Source organism: Phalaenopsis equestris, unplaced genomic scaffold (assembly GCF_001263595.1).
Source record: "Phalaenopsis equestris unplaced genomic scaffold, ASM126359v1 Scaffold000223, whole genome shotgun sequence".
NCBI classification, from domain to species: Eukaryota; Viridiplantae; Streptophyta; class Magnoliopsida; order Asparagales; family Orchidaceae; genus Phalaenopsis; species Phalaenopsis equestris.
Window position 1 is genome coordinate 225,351 of NW_018164665.1, and position 23,785 is coordinate 249,135.

The following is a 23,785-nucleotide window of genomic DNA, read 5'->3' on the forward strand; positions in this document are numbered from 1 at the left end:
GATGTCTTCAACGTGTTTGGAATGAGTTTTGATCAATTTTGGGTATTTTGGCAAAATTTGGAATTTTTAGCCAAATTTGGGTATCAAGGGCAGTTAGGTAATTTGGAGGTGCCTAGGGGCAAAATACCAAGTTAAGCATTTCAGATAGAATTGGATAGATATCCATTCTAAATGAACCATGGATCAATTTAATCCTCATTTTGGGTCCTTATGGATTGGTTTTAGCTAGAATATTGTGAGGATATTGTGTATCCTAACTCCAAACCAACACCTAGGGTCAATCCTAAGGCCAAGTAATCCTATAGGAACTCCTCTTGAATCCTCTCACAATGATCTTACCTACTAAATGCTAGAAGTTAAGATCAATATGTGAAACTTCAAGTTGAGTAAAGAGAAAGGCTTTGAATTTCTAATGGTGGGGTACCTCTTCTAATTTTCTAAGACTAGTCAATAGGAAAGTCCTATGGCTAGACCTAGGCTACTAAAGAAGTTTTCTAGACCTCAACCAAAAGTGAGGTCAACAGTATTAATGAGAATACTCCCTACTTGATAATTTATTATTATTATTGTTATTACAATGACATCATTATATGGGTTTCCCTTTTAAAGGAGATCCTCGTTAGTGAAATAGATAAGTGGATGGTTCTTGAGCTTCGGAGCAAAGGTGGCAACACAGAGTTCCTGTGTTTGCTGCCTCTTCCGGCTTGTTCTTCACCGTGGCTTGCTTTCTACGAAGATTGCAAGCACATACCCTCAATGTGAATGGTGTTGGAGTGAATGAGCCCATCAGTGGCTCCTTCCACGGGATCTTTGCATTGTCTTTTGGTTGCCACTCTAGGGGTGATGAATTCTTTCAACATCCCCTCCTTTATCAGCTCCTCAATCAAGATTTGCAGGTGTTTGCACTTCTCTTTTCTACAATCCCAAAAGAAAGCTTTGGCCCTCATCAGCGTCGCTTTCCTGAAGTAGTCCTTGTCCTGGGTGGCGTAAACCATCTCGGTCATAAATACCCTATGTGGGGTTTTGCAGGGCACCTCGTGATTATATCGACGGTGTTCACGGTGGAATGATGACTAGTAGTTCTGGGCCTCGGTCTATCACCTTTGGTCCTCCCGATGTTGGGTAAAGTGATTGTCAGGGTGACCGTCATAGTGAGGGTGGTTTCATGGTCTTGTGCTTTGCATGGGTTGTCTATGTTGTCTTGTTGTGGACTTTTCTGGTGTCTCTAATCAGCAGGATCAGAGGCATTCTCATAGACGACAATGTATTTTTTGGCAATCTCCAAAATCTCAGCCATGTTTTGTGGTTCTCTAAGTTTGAGGTCAAAACAGACCGTCTCTGAACTTACTCTTTGCGTCAGTGCGACCTAAGCCATGTTAGGCTTCAAGTTCTTGACATCTATCATTTCGCTCTAGAAATGCATGATAAAAAATTGTAAGTTATCGTCGGCCCTCTGCTTCAACTGCCACAAGGATCTAGCGCTCTTCTTGTGCCTCAAGGCACTGATGAAATGCGGTTGGAAAAGTTTTCTAAACTCTGCAAAATAGGTGATTACCCTCACGGGCAATCCGTCAAACCACCTTAATGCAGCCGGTCTCAGCATTGTGAAGAAGAGCTTACACTTGAGGGCATCAGAAATTTTTAATAGGCATATGGATAATTTGAATGACAAGAGATGTTTGTTGGTATCTAATCTTCTATTATACATCTCTAAGACCGAAAATTTGAACTTCTTCGGAGACCTATAGGAAGAACGCATTCTCCGACTGCCTTTGTACCTCAGTTCACATCGGTCAGCTTCTCTCCACCACGAGGGTGGATTCGATGTTGTCTTGGTATAGGTCGTCATCGGGCTTCTCCTACACTTGGATCACTCTCCTTCCGTTGTTGGCTGGTAGTTCCCCTTAAGGGGGGTTGGGTATTCCTTGTCGTGTTGGCTCACTTACTGGAACCGAGGTCGTTGTTAAGGCAGCGGCCACCCTAAAGACTTCTGCAAACTATCATGACATCATGTTAGTGATTTGAGTTCTCAAATATTGCAGGCATTGTTGAACAAATTCTTCCATGAACTCTCGAATGCATGTTGTTTTTTCTTCGGTCCTCTGGCTAGACTCTCCCTACTACTGTTGTTGGGCTCCTTTTCTTGTTGAAGACAAGTTTCTATGCTCACCGTGTCTTAAAGGTTGTTGAATCCAAAAATGTTTGGAAAACACGCCCAAGAAATGGAACATGTTATTAAGAAGTGATGGAGAGAGTGAGAGAGAGAGAGAGAGCAATAATAGACATATCAAATGTCATCTTCATTCATAATAGGGACCCCTATATATATGTTTATGTCCCAATATTACAAAAATGCATATTAGCTCCCTCATTATTTACTTTTTAGGAGGGGCACTTGAGTAATTGCAGAGTTATTTGCATAAAATAAAACAAGGGGACAATTCAACTGATGATGGTTGATCGTCTGCCAATCCTTTGCTCGGTCTATATAAAGTTCGAAAGAGGTTCTCTGTCAATCATTCTGAAAACTGATTACCACCCTACGAGACTTTCTCTTGGCATCTTCTGTCAATCATTCAGATAAGGTGATTGTTTCGCCAATATTCATCTGGAAAAGATCATTGGTAGCCCTTCGCTCGATCATTCACACCTCCTTTCTGAGCTTCTCATTTGCTTTGAGATTCGTGTTGGCACACTATTATGTGTACAACTTAATATTTTTTATATGTAGCTTTGTATGTACCATATATCGTGCAATACTCGATAATAAAAAAAAGGTTGCCAAACATAAGGAGACCAACAAATGAAGAAAAATTATCACGTCAGGGCTTCGGGCGTAGAGATATGTCCTATGTGCAATGAATCATCTCCAAGTGGAGCTGACAGAAAAAATAAAAAAAAAAATTGTTTTCTTGTGATACGGTCTGATAACACAGGAGAATATTCCTCCTGTGTTATTCCGCGTTATTCAAGTTTTATTATGATAGTATTGATGTTCTATTGTGTTATTATAACACCAGAAATATTCTCATAACACAATAACACATGAATATCACCACAATAACACCTGAATAACGAGGGAATATTCTTCTGTGCTAAAACGATTTTTTTAAAATTTTTTCATAACATCCACGTATCATGATTTCATTGGACTCTGGAAGTATCTATACGTCTGGAGTTCAGATGTAATATTTGTTCACAAATGAATGCAACTATTTTTTCTTAAAGCTCAATAAAAACCAACAAAAATTTTCTCCCCTTCTCCTTCTTTCCTTTCTTCTTCATCTTCGTTCTCTTCTAAGTGCTCTTTTCTCCAATATTGCTCCTTCCAAGATGAAAATTATTTACCAACAAATTTAAATCAAATATTAAAACATTGAACCTTGATAAAAAAAAAAATTCATTCTTCATTCAAAATAGCAAATATGTAATTGCTATAATTATGTTTATATCCTTTCCTTATAAGGTTAAATTTTATTTGATAAGATCCGATATTACCCAATTCACTGTCCTTCAATTATCATCACAAAAATAAAATAAAAATTAAAGGGGCATTTACATACATGCCCTTTTCGCTCCCCTTCTCCTTTTCATCTTCCTCTCCCGTCCTAAACCCCTACCAGTCGAGAGATTATTGCGTGCGGACACCGCATGCATCTCTGCATGCGGTGTTCGATTCTGGCCGTAGATCACGGTGATCTACGGTCAGGATTATTTCCGTTTTTTTAAAAAAAAAATAAAAAATTTTAGGTGAGGCCCACCGAAAGGAATAATTTTTCCTACCATTCACCACAGACACGAAGCGCAACTTACCATTAAGCTAGCTGCGTGCGGACGCAGATCCGCATGAAATAATTTTTCCTGCCGGTCACCACAGACACGAAGCGCAACTTACCATTAAGCTCAAAGGCGTCGCCTTTCATCTCTTTCTTCAAAACTATATCATCAAGTTCCCTCCTTTTTCTCAAAACCCTTTCTTCCCCCCACGCAGATGGCTGTTACTTCTCTCTATAAGTCCCACCTTATCTTCCTCAATCTCTCCTTCATTATCTTCCTCTTCTGTATCTTCTTCTACCCTTTGCCTTCTTCGAACCAGTCCATCTCTCTCTCCTCGATCCTCAAACGCTCGTCCCCAGCAAACCCTAATGATTGCAGAGCATTAGAAGCTTTCGAAGATAGCGAAACTAAGTGCTCCTACCTCAAAACCAATCATCACTGTGGCAGTAACGGCTACTTGGATTACCTCCATCTCTTTTACTGCATCTATGGCGATTCTCCTATTCTGGGTTACATCATCCTCTTCCTCTGGCTTCTGATTCTCTTCTACTTTCTTGGTAGCACTGCTTCTCAATATTTCTGCCCATCACTTGAGGGCCTCTCTCGTGTGCTGAATCTCTCCCCAACCATCGCCGGCGTTACCCTTCTCTCACTCGGCAACGGTGCACCAGATGTCTTTGCAAGCATCGTCTCCTTCGCCGGCGGCAACGGTAACAGTGAGATCGGTCTTTGCAGTGTTCTCGGTGGCGCCTTTTTTGTCTCTACTGCTGTCGTGGGTGTTATCAGCATCTGCGTTAGCAACAGCAGCTCATGGAATCATGCTAGGGTGTTATCAGCGTCTGCGTTAGCAACAGCAGCTCATGGAATCATGCTATGGCCATTGATCGTTTTAGCTTTACCAGAGACCTGTGTTACTTACTCTTCAGCCTCTGTTTTCTTCTCCTGATACTTGTCGTTGGCCAAATTCACATCTTGGGGTCCATGTTCTGCATTTCTCTGTACATTCTCTATGTTATCATGGTCTCCACCGGGAAATGTTGCAGGAAGGAGTTTGAAGTGCCATTGTTAGAATCCATTGAAGTGGAGCAGCATCAGTCCGTTGAGGATCTTCATGAAAGCAAAGAAATTGAAGCAAAGCAGAGTTTTTTAAATTCCTGGGTTTGGTCAAGCTGGTTCCTTTTCTTGATAGAGCTTCCACTCTTTCTCCCGAGAAGATTAACAATCCCAGTTGTGACAGAAGAGAGATGGTCTAAACCATTTGCGGTTGCTTCAGTGATACTGTCGCCAACTCTTCTTGCAACTTTATGGAATTCCAAGACTGTGGGGGTGGGTTCTGAAGAAAGCATCACAATCTTTCTTTTTGCTGGTTTATTTGGAATGATTCTTGGATTTGCTGCCATGGAAGGAACTGAAAGTTCCCATCCACCAAAGCTCTTACTTCCATGGCTTGCAGGTGGCTTTCTCATGAGCGTGGTGTGGAGTTACATGGTAGCGGGAGAACTTGTTTCACTCCTTGTGTCATTTGGGCATATAATTGGAGCAACTCCTTCTGTTCTTGGAGTCATAGTTCTGGCTTGGGGGAATTCACTTGGGGACCTCATATCTAATGTGGCCATGGCTGTTAATGGAGGGGAGGATGGAGCTCAGATTGCAATAGCTGGTTGCTATGCTGGTCCAATTTTCAATATCTTGGTTGGGTTGGGGATGTCACTGTTTATGTCTTCTTGGGGATCTTATCCTGAAGCATTTGTGATTCCTGAGGACCCTTTTGAGTTTGTGATTATTGGATTTCTTGTGGGAGGATTGTTGTGGGCTCTGGTTATATTGCCAAGGAAGGGGATGAAGCTGAATTGGAGTTTGGGGGTTGGATTGCTGACTATTTATTCCTTTTTTCTTTGCTTTAGGCTGCTTGAAAGCCTTGATTTGTTGAAAATTGGAGTTTCTGGACCTTGAAGCTGGGCATGTAAATTTCCCTCTTTTATTTTTTTTATTTTTTTGGGTGGGGGATTGAGGTGGGGCTTTTTACATACGTACCCCAATTCCTATGTATTTACATATCTAATATCTGAACTTTGCTTTTTAACCCTGTATCCTAATCTAAGTGTAACTGTGTAAGTATATCCTCATATCAATCAGTGCACGTAAACTAATGCTGTGTTTTTAGCTTGGGGACTCTTTAGGGTCTTTTTGATTCGGCGGTGGGAGTGCGGTGCAGGGAGAGGCCGCGATTAGGCCGCGAAACGCGGCTATTTGGTTTGACAATATGAGAGTGATGGGATGCCGTTTTGGCGAAACGCAGGCCACAGATCAAACCTCATGACCCATGTTCGAGCCATTTTAAATACACTCGTGCTCCTCTACTGTTCGATGAAGCCATCCTCTACTGTTTGACGGCCAAAACCCTGGTCCCTCTTCTGTTTGACGAAGTTGTTTTCTGGGGAGAGTGGTAAGCGAGGTTTTTGAGCAGGAAGGGGTACAAGAGGATGGGTTTCAGGATTTAGTATAATTTTATTTTAGTTAGTTTTAATTAATTTAATTATATAATAAATAAAAATCAATAAATATGTTATCAAGTTAATTATAATTTTTGTATAATTCATTCCATTGAATATCAAATTAATTATAATTATAAAGATTTATATGTATTTATTTTATAATTAATTAATGCGAATTAAATTATATATTAAATTCAATTAAATTATATAATTTAATTAATTATTAATTAATTTTAAAAAAAATAATAATTCAATGATTAATTAATGAATAAGATTTTGTTGGATAAATAATAATTCAATAATTTATTGGTATTAAGTAATTATTTTAATAAGTAGAAAATTATTTATTAATATAATTAGAAATAAAATTTATTAGAGTTATGTTACAAACAACATTATTAAACTGAGGCAGAATAGTAATATGTCCAGAAACAACTGTTATAAAGTTTTTTGATATAAATAGTCAGTCAGTTTCACCGCAGCAGCTTCTTGGGACAGCTAGACTACAGTTGATAAGCTGCAACTGCCCAAAACAGACCTTTAGTTGCTTGTAAAAGATATGTAGAGTGAATTAAATGTGGCATATTATGAATACTTGAAGGATGATTTGATTAGTTGTAAAATATTTGAAGCAGATTTTTTTTCTCTACTTAAATTTATGCAGATTAAAATAAAATATGTGTATTCTAAATAATTATTTCGTTGTCTGTAAAGTAAACACAAATATTTTATTTTTCTATTATAATTATATATCGTATAAATTTTATAGATTTACATATCTATTTAAAATATTCATATTTATTTATATAATATTTAATAATAAAATTATATTAAATAAAATAAATGACAAAATTTAATTTATATTAAATTATTTAATATTAATGATAATTTTATATAATTTTAAAATTAGTGTTATATAAATAAATATAAAAATTGATTTAGAATAAAACAAAATTAATAATTCATATGCTATATTCATATCAAAATTAAGCAATCACCTACACTAGTAGAGCTTAACAAAAAATTGAGTGTTCAAACGTGTTAGCTCAAAATTAATTTTAATTTAATTTATATTAAGAAATTAAATATATAGGACCCCAAACATTAGGATTTGCATGTCATACCCAAAGTTTAGTATTTAAGAACAAAAAACCTAAAATCATTTTAATACCCCATGTGTAGCATTTTGTTTTGCCTCCCATTAAAATCTCGTCTTTTCTTTCACAGCCAGATGTCGACGTGTCATGTCACCAAGAAATCACATCGCAATTCATCGATGTACAGTTTCTTCATCATTACTTTAAAAATATAGTTTTATTATGTTGTTTGTGAATCATACCCAGAAGTTAAAGCATACCAAAAGAGAGAGATAGAGGGACAAAGAGAAATAAACAACAAAACATAGTCTATCACTAATTTCGCATAAAATAATCTCTATATTTATATAAGAGAGAGTGTAATACTTGAAATTAATATTTTTGCCCTTTCTTTAATGGGGTCGTTATAAGATATCTTTGATATCTTACATACATGACTCTATTACTCGATTGCCCTATGATTTGATTGGTTGGGTTAGCCTGAATTTGATTTGATAAGGCTGGTTCGATCGGCTGGGCTGAGTTTGCATAACTGATCGGTTGGATTCGATTAGTTTCTGGGTTAATAGGAATGGCTTATCGGCTAGACTTTTCTAATCAGTTGATTTAGTCTTATTGTCGATGCTCGATTCCTAGATAAGGATCTCATGTCAGTAAAACTAGACTAGGGTATTGAGTAAATCGCGAGTCACTGCAACTCAATATATAGCTTATTTCTTGATGAGATGGTCGTTAGGGGTGATTGAGCGGCTCAGTTATATGACAGAGTGTTTGTCCTTGATGAGGAAACCTCAGGTGCGTTCATGGGATGACAGGTGGGATGAACTGCATTCTTTCCTCGGATAGTATTTACTAAAAGGTAGCTTGATGCTTTAGCTCAGCTTTCTCATAGTGGTTGACTTATATGTCTATCTCATTTAGCACAACGAGTTCGGATTTGGTTCATTAGGTTTTCTTCATGACTCGGTCAGTTTTGGTCTTCCTTGATTTGGCTCGAACTACTGCATTCGGCCAAATAAGTGGATTTTTTGGTCTTCTATCAGTGGGTCCTCCTTTGTTCGATTTTCTTCTGTCTAAACTAATGGATCTTCTTAGGATTAGCGCTGTCACATTTTTCATATACATAATTAGTTTTTCAATTCTCTTGCTTCTTGAAAACGACACTTTGATAAGAACATGAGAATTTAAGGCAAAAGTAAATATCATTTATTCTTAATAAATGAAACAACAATTAAACTCCACATCACCCAGGGTCAACCCTAATGTCAGAGGGTCCTATGGGGAACCCCTCTTGAGCTCTCTTATATCAGCTCCACCTACTAAGTGCTAGAGGTTATAACCAATATGTAGAACTTCAAGATGAGAAAAAAAGAGTTTGAGATTTCAATTGGTGAGGGTACCATTACTTGTCTCTAGGAATAGTTAACAGGAAAGTCCTATGGCTAGATCCTAGGCTCCTAAGGAAGAAAGATTATACCTCAACAAAAATGAGATCAATAGGTCAACTGACTGTAAACATCCAAACTACTTAAAAGAAGACAAAATATAAAGCGAAAGATGAACCTCAACTAAATCATCAATGATAGTTTGGATGAAGTTAGTTGATGAGTCTGACATAAGTTAGTGTTGGGACTCATACTATCAGTTTGTCTGTATTCATTTGATATGTCTGCCCAAATTATTGATTGATATTTACATTTTTTTTTCCTTTTGTCTGGTTTACAGGTAAGCCCATTTATGGACTAAACCTTCTACCCCAACCTAAATAACTTCAACTTAACTTCTTAAAATAAAACTCATAACCAAAATTAAATCACATAAATCACTACATTCACAACCATAGAAACATCATACATTTAAACAACCTTGTTTGACACCAAATAAAAATGATTAAAAACTCATTTTCGATTTAGAAACATGAAGGATAACATGCTCTGTAAGCATATGTATAAAATATTGTTCATATTTCTTATCTTCAGACCCTCACTCATTGCACGGAAAGAGGTAGTTTGACCCGTAAAAACCACAATCTTATCGAGTAAGTTATGTCTATACATATTGATTGACCTTTTGAGTAGACATGCTATGGATTTATCATCAAGGACTTGCATAACCTTTTACACAGCTTGTTTTTATGCACTTATTATTACTTAAAAACATTTGAGTGGGGTGAGGCATAAAATATTTAGATTTAAAATTTAGGAATATGTTTGGATTAGTTTTAGGACATCATGCATATCATACATACCTAGGCAGCTTGGTTTATCATAAAACCTATTACTCTTAATAAACAACAACCTACCCTATCTTGCATCATCGAGACCGACCATGCATGGTTTTGAATGCGATTAGGTGGTTTAAATGATAGCCCATTTTCAGACAGGGTTGTAAGTCCATTGAATTCTATGTTTTCCCTTCTTTTAGGTTAAGGTTTTGAAGTTTCATTTCTCTCGGTGAACTTCACCCTAGGTCTCTGAGGCTGTTCATCTAGTGATGGCGTAAATCCTCACCTATAGGCTCCTACATGATCGTATGTCATGCAGTATAAATCCTAACATTCTAATAAAACATCAGAGTGAAACTTTAAGATTCTCTTCAAAAATGTCAAGTGTCATACAACAGGATTACTCGAGATATCACAGAGGTTGCCTCGATATCTTTGAGTGTCCCCTACCTTTTCCTCTTTTGGCTTCTGATAACAACAATTTAAATTTCAAGCCTTTCTCATTTGGAAATCCAATGTCCAATCATGGAAGCCTAAACTTAGAAATTTCTTGAGGATAAAACTTCCACTTTAATTAAGATTTTTCTTAAATAACTTCAATTGCTTAAAATGTAATTAAGTATAGGGACTTTCCCTTATAGGAAGAAGAAGACCCAAAACTAATTTAAACCATATTTAGTCTTTATCTCAAATAGTGGAATGATCTATGAGGTTTAAACAACAGATCAATGCAGATACCTAATGTTTTCGTAGTTTGAATAATCAAACCTATTATAAAAAATTGTATTCTACTTTTAGAGGTGGTTTACTACTTATGATGACGTGCTTGATCATTTGAACTACCAAAACATTTGAATCTACACAACATTCAAAAGTCCCATGTCGCTGCAAAAACAAAACTCAAGGCAATCAATGCCAAGAATACAATAAGGTTAAGCATAAAGCATAGCATGTTACTCAAAACTTATGCAAGTACTCATCACATGTAAGGAATATAGAATGAAAAGAGACATAATATGCATATTTATCTTATTCATAATGAAAGGATTGATTATTATTTGTTTCTCAATTTTCATGGTGCAAATTACAATCATGTTTACAAACTTGCTACATAGTTTAAGTTCATTAATATTGTACATTCAAGGATGCATGAAAATGTGTAAAAGCACTTACTTTTAATCATGACAAAATGCAACTATCATATACTTTTAATAATGATGGGATTGACTATCTTACATTATGATAATGTTTCATTTCATGGCTTAGTGTAACAATGGATCTTCTTCATCATATATAGTATCATTATTATAATGCTTTCAGGCTTCATAATAATTGGATCTTCTTCATCATATATATTATCATTATTATAATGCTTTCAGGCTTCATAATAATCTTGTATAATGTATACTCATTTTATAAAATCTTGTATAATCATTCATTACCCTTTACACAATAACGAGAACCATTCACTTATTTTTTTTAACCATTTAGATAAACTCATCAGTTTATTCTTCTGTAAGGAAATCTTTAATTTTACCAATCTGCGGATTATTTACTTTGCCTTACTTTTATTTTACATGCACTTTATCCATTTAATAAGAAATATTTTTTTTCATATAGGTACTTTATGAACCATAATGCATACGATTACTTAAATAAGTTAAAAAGTCTTGATTTGGGCACTTCTTTCATGGTTCCATTTTTCCTTACTTAAAATGATATTTGTATAAATTAAAAAAATACCACAGAAATATTTTGTATTAATATTAAAACCATTTTGGATGCCTCACACTTTATCTTAAGAATGATACAATCATAAAAGGGTTGACCTAAAAATGCGATTTTAGCTTTGCATGAGATATTAACCTTTCATGGACATGTAATATCAAACACTTCTCATATTTTGATAGGCTCATTTTGTAACAAGATTCTCATATAATACCATAAGATATAATACCATAAGTGTTCTTATAATTTATATAATAAGTTGCCATCTTTTTTACTATAAAGTACAAAAAGTTTTCTTATGATGAAATAATAGTAAAACGAACAATTCTTCAAGAAAATATTGACATGCAATTGTAAATTGAATCTTCATGTAAAAATTTATAATCAGATCAATAGATGGAGCTTGTTTTCATAATAGAAAAAGGATTTATATGTACCATGAATAAATTTTCAAAAGAACTCAATATCTATCACAAAAAATATTTTAAAAATTATGCAAGATTAAAACTAAATGAATTTTAAAATAAAAGGATGGTATCCTACCTTTCAAAGAGAACAATGCCTAAGAAAGTTGACTTCACAAGCACTCTAGAATGAAACCCTAGCATCTCCTGTTCCTAATATCCTACCCAGAACTTGACCGACTTTTTCTTTGGTATTTTTCCAAAGTAAGAAGCACTCTAGTTAACTCTTTTATATCAATTAGTTTTCCATCCATACCAATCTATCATATGCATCTTTAAGCCATCTCACCATGCTTCATGCCATGCTTGCCTTTATTTTATCATATAAAAACTATAATATTAAGTAAATTTATAGGTATCAATTTTTATAATTAATGCTTTATATCATTAAACTTATCTATATATTTTGTTGATTATATTAATTTTGCATAATCATACTTAAAAATTAAACCAAGTTGGCAATTTCTAATAAGTTGACAATTGTACATATCTTGATTAGAAAATTTTTATTTTTAATTCAAAATCTATGTTCTTATATGTTCTCAATTTTAAGAAAATTATCAAAAACTTTTATGTTGATGATTTTATCTATTTCTATCTCCATAGTCTTAAAAATTTATCAAAACTTAGTGCAAGTACTAATTAGACAGCTTCCTTCTTGTATTTTGATTATAGCTTTCAATTTCTCATTCAAATTTATGTTTTTATGTATTCTATAAATATAAATAAATTCTATAAAAGTTTTACTTTATCACTTTATCTAATTTGAAAAATAAGATAAGTAAAATTTATAATAACAAAGAGAAAAGTTTGTAGTTCTTTAATTGGATTATTTTCTATAAAAAAATTTAACATATCATGATTCTAGCAACTATTGCTTTATAATTTAGGATAGTCTATTATCATATCCACTTTATATATATATATATGCATTATAGTTATCATAGAACTAGTATTATTATTATTATTATTATTATTTTACATATATTATAAGGTATTACACTTTTGATGTTAGTAATCCTCGATATCATGACCACACTATCTATGATAACATGATACTTATTTGGGTCATGTAAGTGACTACTAGTCTTCATAAATATTGTCCTTCCGAAATACTTCCTATTTTGTATAGCTTTCACTGACTTCGTCATATAGACCCTCATTGAAATTGTAATAGGTGCATGATGAAAGAGAGGTAGTGAACTCCCATTCACATAGTGATAAATTTGCCTCTCTACAGAAGGTTCTTGCTCATCAAAGGGATGAACTCGCTTCTTCTCAAATTTTCTCTTAGCCCCATGCTCGATAAGATAATGTTCACACTTCTTATGAAACTACCTAAAATTTTTCTTCGAAAGATACTTCTCCATGTTGTAATGTCTCCAAAATTTAAATGCATTCTCCATAGTGCCTACAAACTTGTCTACATCTCTTATGTGTTGGGGAACTATGAAATGAAAATCCTCTTAAACTCGATGAAAGAAGTCATTACCCAAGTGAAAACTTATTAAACTAACAATAGGCAAACTATATAAGAGTCATCAAAAAGAGATAACATGTCATTAAGCCTCAGTAAATAGACAACCAGTTCGAATGAAGCTATATGGTCAATATCATACATTCCCTTTGTAAGACTCCAATGCATGAAAATTGGACATCTCTAGTAGTTTGGCGTCCACAATCTTATGGAGAAAGCGTTCTGTAGTCATTGCTTCCTCTATGTTTCTAATTACTTTTCCTTAGGCACTTGATCAGAGGGACAAAAGTCTTTATTATCCAGGATAATGATTTCATCTTTTTCTACTGGAGTAGAATGTAAAGCTCTTAATCCTCTAACTGTTGTTACTCCTTTAAGAAAAATTAATTCTAAAGAATCGGGTATCATCTCCATATGAGTTGTTACTGCTGTTACATGCTCCAATGTAGGCTTCTTGTATCAGCTATTATTTATTCCTTAAGTTCATCCATTTTTTAAATACAAAACTTCATAGTGTGCTCTATATTCACTGAGTACTTATAATTGCTAGGCTTTGTACCATGGAAAGCATCTCTTATTGTATATGGCAAAGCCATGCTCACCACACTTTGAGGAATTGGTTCCTTTCTCAGTCTTGGCTGCATCAAGTTCTTAGGCTTGGATGATCGTTAGTCTCTTGTATGGGTGAGCCGCTTAGCTCGTGTCACGTACTCATCTTTATAATAGTTGCCTTTGAGTTCGGTTCTTGTGGTCGTGCGCCTGGGTCGCCCGGGTCTTCTATCAATGGCTCCACAATTAGATAATTCTTTTGTTTCTTGTACCGTTAGATCTCCTTGAGATTCGTGCTGATATATTTTCTGTGTACAACAAAAAATACTCATTTTCTATTTTTTTTTTCCGAAATAAATCCAATAATCTTCAGAATTAGAAATTATCTTGATATTCCAAGCAATTCTCTTCAATATCAATTAGTTGATATTAATAAAGAGTGACACTAAGTAATTTCTTGAGCCATATGAGAAATAGCAAAACAAGGATGGGCTTCCCAATTATTGGATGGGGTTTTTTGACCTAAACAAAACATATTCTTTATATGCAATATTAATTTCAATGTAAATTTAATAATTTTTGCAGCCTGTTTCAATTTGTAACAGCATATATAAATATATAAATTTATTTCATTCCCTTTTTTTGCTTTAAATATTTATTGAAGTTATTATAATTCAGAAAAGCATTTCATATAATTTGTATTTATTGCATGTATTTATTTTGAAATAAATTGTGTTAAAATAAGGTTAAAAATTATCAAATTTACTTTAAGAAAAGTATAGTGAAATATTTTTTTATATGTATAGATACACCAACAACAAATTTGTATCATTCGGCACGAATCTCGAGACATGACACAGTACCAAGATGACATTTCAAGCAAGAAAAGTTTAAATCTTGATAAAAATTCATTTAGAGCTCCGATTTCAGCAAACTTACAGTCAAACTAACCGGCTCGGTGAGACAGACCTAATGATATAAAAACTAGTCAAATTTGAGTTAAAGCAAGCTCAAATCATGTCATTAAACCACCCTTGGAAGATTTATTATGTACACATTTGGAAGGTCAAACAGATGTCGACACTAGCAAACCTATACTCGAATCAAGCGCCTCGAAAAGACAAATACAACAAGCCCAAGATACCTATACTCGAATCGAGCGCCTCGAAAAGACAAATACAACAAGCCCAAGATTACTCAATTCTAACATCGTTAAGGCACTCAAATGTCCATCAAACACAGCATAATCGAAAGAAAGTCTCTGAACCGTCTGATCAAAATGGTTGATGTTATTGCATTAATTGCAACTAGAAGACTATAAATAGACTCCCACCCCTCACATGAGTGGAAGCTGAAGTCTAGAGAGAGAGTCTGAGGTCTTAAGGTGAAGCTGCAGCTCAGCATCATTGCCGATAGTCGTCAACCACCGCCGACCTCCGTCGTCGACCACGCCAATCATCGTCGACCATCGCCGACCCCTGCCAACCGTCATCGACCACCACTAACCACCCTCGATCACCACCAACCAGATGTCGTAATGTATTACTTTGCCCCCGAACGGTGATAGTAATTAACCATCTTAATATTATGATTTTTTAATTGCTTAAATGAACTTTAACGTACGTTACCTCTTAAATTCAATAAGATAAGATTCAGCATTACAACATGTCATTAATCTTTTGGCTTAAAAACAAACAATAATGATGGCATTTATCCACCATAACATGCGCCAAACCTTATCGGCTTATCTGCTGAAGTTGGGACAGATTTGAAAGCACTCCGCATATTATTGCTTCAACATATTATTTTAATGATTTATTATTTTGAATAAAAGGGTTCAGTGATTAAAGACCATTTTTTTAATAAATTATTTTTATGATTGTTTATTATTTCAATTGTTGAATGGCTGAAAATTCAGGGTGTTAGAGTGATTATTTAATATCTTGGCGTTGCGCGAAAATCCAACATATATAGATGATAAAAAAGCAGCAAAAGACGACACTATGATTTGTTAAGTAAAAAAAGTTTGGAAAAGGAAAAAATGAGACGGTCTGATCAAAATAATCAATTGATTGTAAATATATTGATCAATTATTCCCTTGAGTAAGAGAAAATAAAATTATGATACTGATAATTACAGTCATAATTGGGCTTAAAAAAAGTGGTTTTTGACAGTAATGATAATAAGTCATGCTTAGTTGCTATAAATTCTGTTGTTGTTCATAAGACTGTAGTCGATGGTTTCAATAGCGATAGTTGACTGCAGAGGCTTTAGGCGATGTCTGTAATAGTAACTGACCACATATGTCGTAGTTGGAAGCTACAAAGACGTCACTTAGCCACAGGGGATGTGGTAAAAAGTTATAATAGTAACTGGCCAAATAGGTCATAGTTGGTAGCTGATGATGCATCAGTCGTACTTGGAATTTGCCTTAGCATTTAGTCATATAGGTCACAATTGGTCACATAAGTCATAGTTGGTAGCTACAGTAGCGTCAGTTTGTCATAAAGGTCATAGTGGGAAGATACAATTGTAACTAACCACAAATATCGTAGTTGGTGCTACACCGATTGGTGGTTTCAACCCATCTCTAAAGTTTTTTATCTTACACTAAAGGCGGCACTTGTTAGTATACGACATATAGAAAATTTTAGGAGTCCGAAAGAAGACAATCTATTATGAATATGACGATTGTAAGCAGTTGTGGCCAAGAGTTATCATTAGATCTTCAATACGAAATTATTCATATACTCCATATTTAGGATAATGTTAGCTAGTAGAGTTTGTCGATAGTGGCAAGCAAAGGTGATTGGATGCGGTCAATGGTGGACGATTGGCGGTGGTCAACGGAGGTTGGCAGCTATGAAGGCCGAGAGTTGTCATTAGTACTTCAATATGATATTATTCATTACAATGTATTTGATATATGTCAATATAGCATTTTTAGGATAAATCGTTGCTCTGTATTTGACATCATATTTGGGATACATCATTAGCTAGGAGATTTTGCCGATAGAGGCGGGTAAGGGTGGTCAGGGGCGGTCGAGGGCAACTAGTGGGCGATATTCGACGGTGGTCGATAGCAATGGAGTCTAGAAGTTATCATTAGGACTTTAGAACGACGTTATTCATTACATAGAATTTGGTATATGTCGTTAAACCATTTTTGTGATACATTGTTACACTATATTCAAAATACATCATTACACTATATTTGGGATACGTCGTATGCTAGCAAAGTTCGCAGGCAGTGGCGATCAGCGACGGTCGGCAATTGTCGATATCTATGAAGGCCGAGATTTATCATCCGAACTTTAATACGATGTTATTTATCACACCACATTTTTTATATGTCATTAAACAATGTAGTTAAACCGTATTTAGGATACATTATTAAACCATATATGGGATACATCATTAGTTATGAGAGTATCAATGGTGGAGAGACGAGGCGGTCGACGACGGTGACCAGAGGCGTTCGACGGTGCTTGATGGTGGATGGCCAATGATGGTCGATGGTGGCTAGTAGGTGATGGTCAATGGTGGTTGGCAGCCATGGAGGATGGGAGTTATTGCCTGGAGTTTAATCAAAAACCACACTGGAATTTGACTCCTTCTGCCCTCTCTCTCAAGTGAAGAGAGGGAGTCTATTTATAGCATCTAAGAGATGGACATTTAATTATTTGGCGAATAAATCTCGTAAACACCTAATTGATGACACATATTAACCCCCCTTGATTATAAGTGATTTTTAAATAATTTGAGGGTCTTAATGACCTTAATATTAAGCGAGCCTAGGCTCGTTAGAATCCTCTCATCAAACACTCAATTTGACAATAAGTCTCTAATTGTGCTTTAATAACTTGATTTGAACTTGATTGAACTCAAATCAAAATAATTTTGGTATCATTGAGTTTGACTTGTCAAGGTGGTCAATTTGAATATAAATTATCAAAATCAAGGCCTTGGATGATCTGGAATTTGAATGTGAAATATTTATTACTCAAAAGATCCTTCAAGATTCATGCAAAATGATAAAATTTCCTAATAATACATTTGTTGCCCCTTATTTTTGAGCGACAATGATTGTGTCATCAAAAAATAAATAAAAAATAAAGGAAGTACAAAATTTTGGTATGGGAGCCAATTGGAGGCAATGACAAACTGTGGTAGGCAGCAGTCGGTGATTTGTGGTGATGGAGACCAGCGATGGCGATGAACGGTGGCAACGATTGTGAGCGTATGTGGTCGACAACATGGTGGTCAGCGATAGGTGATGCACGACGGTGGATTGGATCAATTTAGTGCAGACACGGGCTAGCCGGGTTCGAGCTACGTGGTGGGTGGCGTGGGCAGTTGCTTGTGCTTGCGACATGATCAGGTCGGGCCTATTTGAAACATGACTACTTGTGTGATAATGTGGTTACGCATCTTCTTTAGCATATATTTGATCTAGGTTTGAATCCAATACTCTACATCTGTTTTTTCAATTTAATTTTAACGAGTCAATTTCGAGCGAAATCGGAGGACCGGGGCGGGCAATAACGGGAATAAATAAAAGAAATATACGGGAAGCCTTCATATGGTGAGTTTTTACATTGATTGCTCCAACATAAATCCAAAGTGAGACCATTTCAATATTATAATATATATATAAAGAGCCTGTTTCAAACACAATTTTAAATAAGCCGAACATAAGCCAAGGCTAAGCTCGCTCAAGCTCGGCTCGTTTACAGCTCTAGCTTGGAGAGAGCTATGGCTCACCAAATTAGCCTATAAATAGTTGTTAATTAAGCGCATTTAGACCTATAATCAATTTAAATAATCCCAGGAAATATTCTCTCCAAAGGATGATTGTTCTGCCAATAAGTCTCAAACTAATTTTCTTGGCTAAAATCATTTCGAAAGTTACACCAGTGAAAGCTTTTTTTTCATATTTTAATCATAATACTTGTTTACTTCATAAAAAAAGTCTTTTTAAATTATTTCAATACAATTTTTAAAATCAATCAATTCACCCCATCTTGAGGAGTGATTATTCCGTGCAGAGAGTGCACACTGTCATACAGCCGCGATGCGCGGCTGTGATCAGAGAGCGCACGCAGCTCTGCATGCGCTCTCCGCACGCAATAATTAGACCCACTTGAGTGTCGCAGTCATTCCTCAAAGTCGAGTATCCCGCACTCTCCGCAGCTACAACAGACAGCATCCCTCCAAAACCAATCCCACAGCGCTTTTCTGTGACAATAACTCAACTATAGCTCTTGCCAATAATCCAATCTTTTATGCTCGTATCAAGCATAAAAGATTAATAAACTATCATTTCATCTAAGAACATACTCTTTCTAAAGGAAATTCAAGTTTGCCACTCGCTCTCAAGATCAATTTACAGATACACTTACCAAACTTCTGCCAACCACCAGATTATGCAACTCCATCACAAACTGCAAATCCACTTCTGGATCATGATCTTGAGAGGCAGTGAAACAAAACACACTAACAAATCGCAAAAACCACTAACAGCCACTACCATCCAAGGAATAGCTACATGAGTTGATCTCAACCCTTAAACACTGGAGAACATTAAAAACAGTACACAATATATGAACATGTACACATTGTTCTTGTATACATGCCAAAAATACTTAATAGTTATACACACCATCTCTTTTTGGTTTGCTTCTTGTATTTACTACTCTCTTATGGCTTCTTTAGAGAAAAATCTCATTTTGCTTGAATTATGATACTCTATTTAAGTTTCTTGCATCCATGCTGCATAAACAAAACAATTTTTTTTTTTTTTTAAATCCACAATTCATTTAAATACAACATAGTTTTTTCAAAAGTCAATTTCAGTATAATTCAGTTCATGTTAAAGATAGCATAGAGCAAAAATGATAACAGGTAGATTGCATTACGCCCAAATCATTCATGGCAGGTAACATCTTGCACAGCAATCAAAATATTCCATTTCCTACAGGATAGACAAATTCAGAAATGAACAGATATCAAGAGCCAATGGCAAAAAGATATTAGAGGGAGAGATTAAAGCAAATGTAAGCATTAACATACTCAAGTCGTTCAAGTTGATTTCAGAAGCACTATCACCGGATTTGATGAGGTGAACCTTGCCTGAAAAAGAAGTATGCAAGAAAAGGTTTAGAGGCTCTGAGTGCATCCAGCAATTTCTTTCTTTATTTAAGAATATCAATCATAGGGGAATACAACGCCTAAATCAAATTGATGTATAAAAAAAAAGAAAAATCATATACAAGCTTAACTAAGCACTTAGGCTTCGTTTGGGGCAGCTTATCCGCTGCGATGGCGTTTTAAGAACGCCGCCTTACAATTTGGAAAATGCGTTTCAGTAGCTTATTCGAAAACGCAGTTGGTTTTTTACACTAAACGCGAAACACGGGTCAAATCCCGCGGTCCGCGTTTCCAAATAAATGACTTATCTGGATAAGCACAAGCTGCCCCAAATGCACCCTCAATTATCTCCTGAGTAACAAAAATGACTAGAAGATTATTAGAAAACAAAATCCATTTACACAATCTACCCCAAATGCTACCAGATAAGTGACTTATCTGGTAGCAGGCGTGGTATATTGCACAAGTGCATTGGCATGCTTTAGGTCTCAAACTCCCACAACAGCACAAATATCAGCTAATCAGCCTCTTCCAACTCAGAGAGACTCCTCACCTTCCCTTCCATAAACTTTCAATCTTTCCTTTTACCCAGTTAAGCTCATTTTCACTCACATGAACATCGATTAAAATTATGGAAAATCTAATATTTCTCCATTCGGATATTCAAAAATATCATAAAAATTGAGTTTTTGGGTCATCTCTAATGCTATCTTATATAATAAATGTTATCTCAAGGGTTCAGTGGCATAACCCAAAATAATTCACTAAGACTAACATGAACTTGCCAGGGAAAATATGGCCTCTCCAATACCAACACAAACTCATCAAGATCAACGTGAACTCACTAGAATTAAGGAGAATTTGCCTCATTGTTCACTCAAGCATACTCACCCAAGTTCAGGTGTGCTCACCCCAACACACTCCAACATACTCATTCAAAGTTTAGGAATTATTCGCACACATTTCTTCAACCAAGCCAACAAATTTATTTAATAAGCTGACATTTTCAACCATTACACTAGTGGCCTCAGTCCCTCATTCTTTGAAAACTACAACCAAACAAATTCATGTTCAGTAAACGATCATGAGATTTGCTATGTATTCTTCTAATAGATGTAGCTTAATGAGTCTTTCCTATAACAATTAAACACAAATAAAAGTTCAAAAGGAGAACCTAAGTTACATAAACTTTTATATTTAAACTTTTTCTAATAAAGACACAAGAGCTTCTCTCTCTCTCTCTCTCTTAATCTTTGCTATTCCCTCTTATTATAAATTTTAGTAAGGTTCTGGTATTATCCACGGGCACTTTTGGATCCGACAGCTTGTGAAGAGTGATAAGCATAGACGTGCCAAAAAGCAGCAGAAATTCACTTCAAAAAGAGCACAAAACAGAGAGATATGAATAAAGATGGCGAACAAAAGCTAGTTACATGAAGACAGCTCACTAAGATGTAAGAAAGATTAAATAGGATGATAGAGAGAGCGTTGGAGTGTGTTTCTAGAAACATTTCTAGAGTGAAGATGCAGAAAGGATCATCAAATTTTGTCATCCGTAGGAGACTTGATGGCAAGAGCGTTACCCTACCAGACATGATAAAACTCAACCAGCTTGATAGCGATTAAGATTCTACTCCCTCACCTAGGGCTGTCAAAAAAACTAGTTTGCTTGTAAATAGACTGACTTCGGCTTTGTTAAAGAGCTCATGTTCGGTCATTCATTAAAGAAGCAAAACAAGCATAAAAATTTTGGGCTTAATTTATAAAGGAGCCAAGCACAAATATCAATTGAGCAATCATGTTCGGTTCTTTTTCCGCTAAAAATACTTGAAAAATTAAAAAAATTAATATTTAGTAATAATTTTATATAGTTGTATTAATAAGATAAGTCAAAAAGTTGCGTTTTAGCTAAAAAATTAAATTTTAATATTTTAAAATAATTTATGCTAAAAATGAGTCGAGCACAAGTTGCACATAACTAGACAAATACAAATGAATAAAATAAAACATGCACTTCACGAACCGATTTCGAATGAGCTGATTTCAAACAAAATAAATAAATAAATAAATAAAAATAAACAATCTAAACACAAACACTAAGCTCGCTCAAATTCAGCTTGTTTACGCCCTCACTGTTACCTTGCCTAAAGTGAACTAAAAAGCACAAGCGCAACTGACCAATACTTTCTCAAGAGAAATTGCAGAGTCAAAGCCTCCTGCAAAGTAGAAAATCTCCAACCTCGGATCGACCATGCCACCAATTCAAAATTGATTGCTCTTTATTAGACATTATGATAGTTAGAAGTGCAGGATATTCTTTACTATTACGGAGTCACATTCAGGTATTTTGTGTGTGCCACTGGAAATGTTTACTTCATTCCCTGAGTTCATAAGTAATTCATCACACAATTATTTAGTGCACAAAGGCCTCTAAAAAAACTGTAAGCCTTGTTAAATTCAAATGTCGACTCGGAGGGGGAATTGAGCCTTTACCAACTAGTTTAGTTGGTGGAATATTCACGAGTGAACCAAGGAAGTTGTTGATTCAACTAAGATAGCATGGCTTTTCTCCTTAATTGCTTCAATAGTTTCTAAATCTACTCTCTTTAACCCAAGGTTGCATGGCTTTTCTCCTCAATTGCTTCCATAGTTATTACTTTACTCTCTTAGCTTGCAATTTTTTCAAAAGAGCTTTTTTTTTACTTCCCTTTCTTGCTTCTTTAAGAATGTTGGCAACAATATCTCCTCTTTAGCGAAAAAAATATTATCCTTGGGAGTAAACATTTTGAATAGTTGCAAAGCTCAAACAGAAGAGGATGAATGAATCAAGTAGAGTTTAACTGAAAGAAGAATATCTCTATTTACAGACTTCAAATGATAATGAGATGTACAAAAGACATTAATGTCACAATCAACATGAAATTCAACAATGATAGAATATAAAATACTAGTTATTACTTTTCTAATACGTGTATACACACACACATATATAATACTTTTTAAATTCTTTTTACAAGGACGAAATTAGTTAAGAAGTCAGAAAAGTGAAATCAAATTTCTACATAAGAGGGAAGTAAAATAACGATAAATTGTTTTCTCAAAGGAAAAGATACTTTTATTATTATTCACTCATTCTTGTTGCAGTTAAGTTCCAAAGATACAAGAGAATTAAAAAATTAAATATATACCAAAAAAATATCTCAAAATTCAGTGGCATGATAGTCCACGATAATTTACTAAGACTAACTTAACCTCGTCGTCAAGATAGATATGAACTCACCAAAAACCAGTATGAATTTGCCAAGATCAATGTGAACTCATCAGAATCAAGAATAGATCGCCTCATTGTTCATACAGATATGTTCGCCCAAGTTCAAGTGTGTCGGTCAACTTTTCGATATAGATAGATTTAAAAATATGATATATGAAAATAATTTTTGAGATTTAATTTAAGTATAAAAGATATATATAGTTTGAGTTTTAAAAGTAGTATGTTTTAATTTTTGAAAAATGAGACTAAATGGATCTCATTAGTCTGATAGTTTGCATAATCGTGTCTGATACCGCAAATACTACACCTTCCCGAGAGATAAGTGTAGACCTCAGCGATAGACCCAATCCTGCAAACTAAGAGATTTGTGACATCCGTTTGGTCTGCGAACTTTTTTTATATATGACCGACAAATTCCCCTATTTAATACAAAGATTAAATAGAGTTTATTTTACCTGGGTTCGGACATGCTTCCTATAAGCGCAAGCCCCTATAATTAATTACATCTTAAATAACTGAAGTCACCTAAGAAGACTCTCGATAGAAATCAGG

The 23,785-nt window shown here is 35.0% G+C and overlaps 2 protein-coding genes across 2 annotated transcripts in view; one reads left to right on the plus strand and one right to left on the minus strand.

The window, feature by feature from the left end:
* The first annotated feature begins 3,990 nt into the window (after positions 1-3,990).
* On the plus strand, positions 3,991-5,862 carry LOC110023238 (cation/calcium exchanger 1-like). The gene is made up of 2 exons (XM_020722549.1): positions 3,991-4,565; positions 4,616-5,862. The coding sequence occupies exons 1-2, from the start codon at positions 3,992-3,994 to the stop codon at positions 5,728-5,730; spliced, it is 1,689 nt and encodes a 562-aa protein (XP_020578208.1). The 5' UTR covers position 3,991; the 3' UTR covers positions 5,731-5,862.
* A 13,740-nt stretch (positions 5,863-19,602) lies between these two features.
* LOC110023253 (single-stranded DNA-binding protein, mitochondrial) overlaps positions 19,603-23,785 on the minus strand; it is a 22,164-nt gene continuing 17,981 nt past the window's right edge. Inside the window, 2 exon segments of the mRNA XM_020722566.1 lie at positions 19,603-19,786; positions 19,885-19,944. Of these exon segments, the coding sequence (XP_020578225.1) occupies positions 19,770-19,786; positions 19,885-19,944 (77 nt within the window). The 3' untranslated portion in view covers positions 19,603-19,769.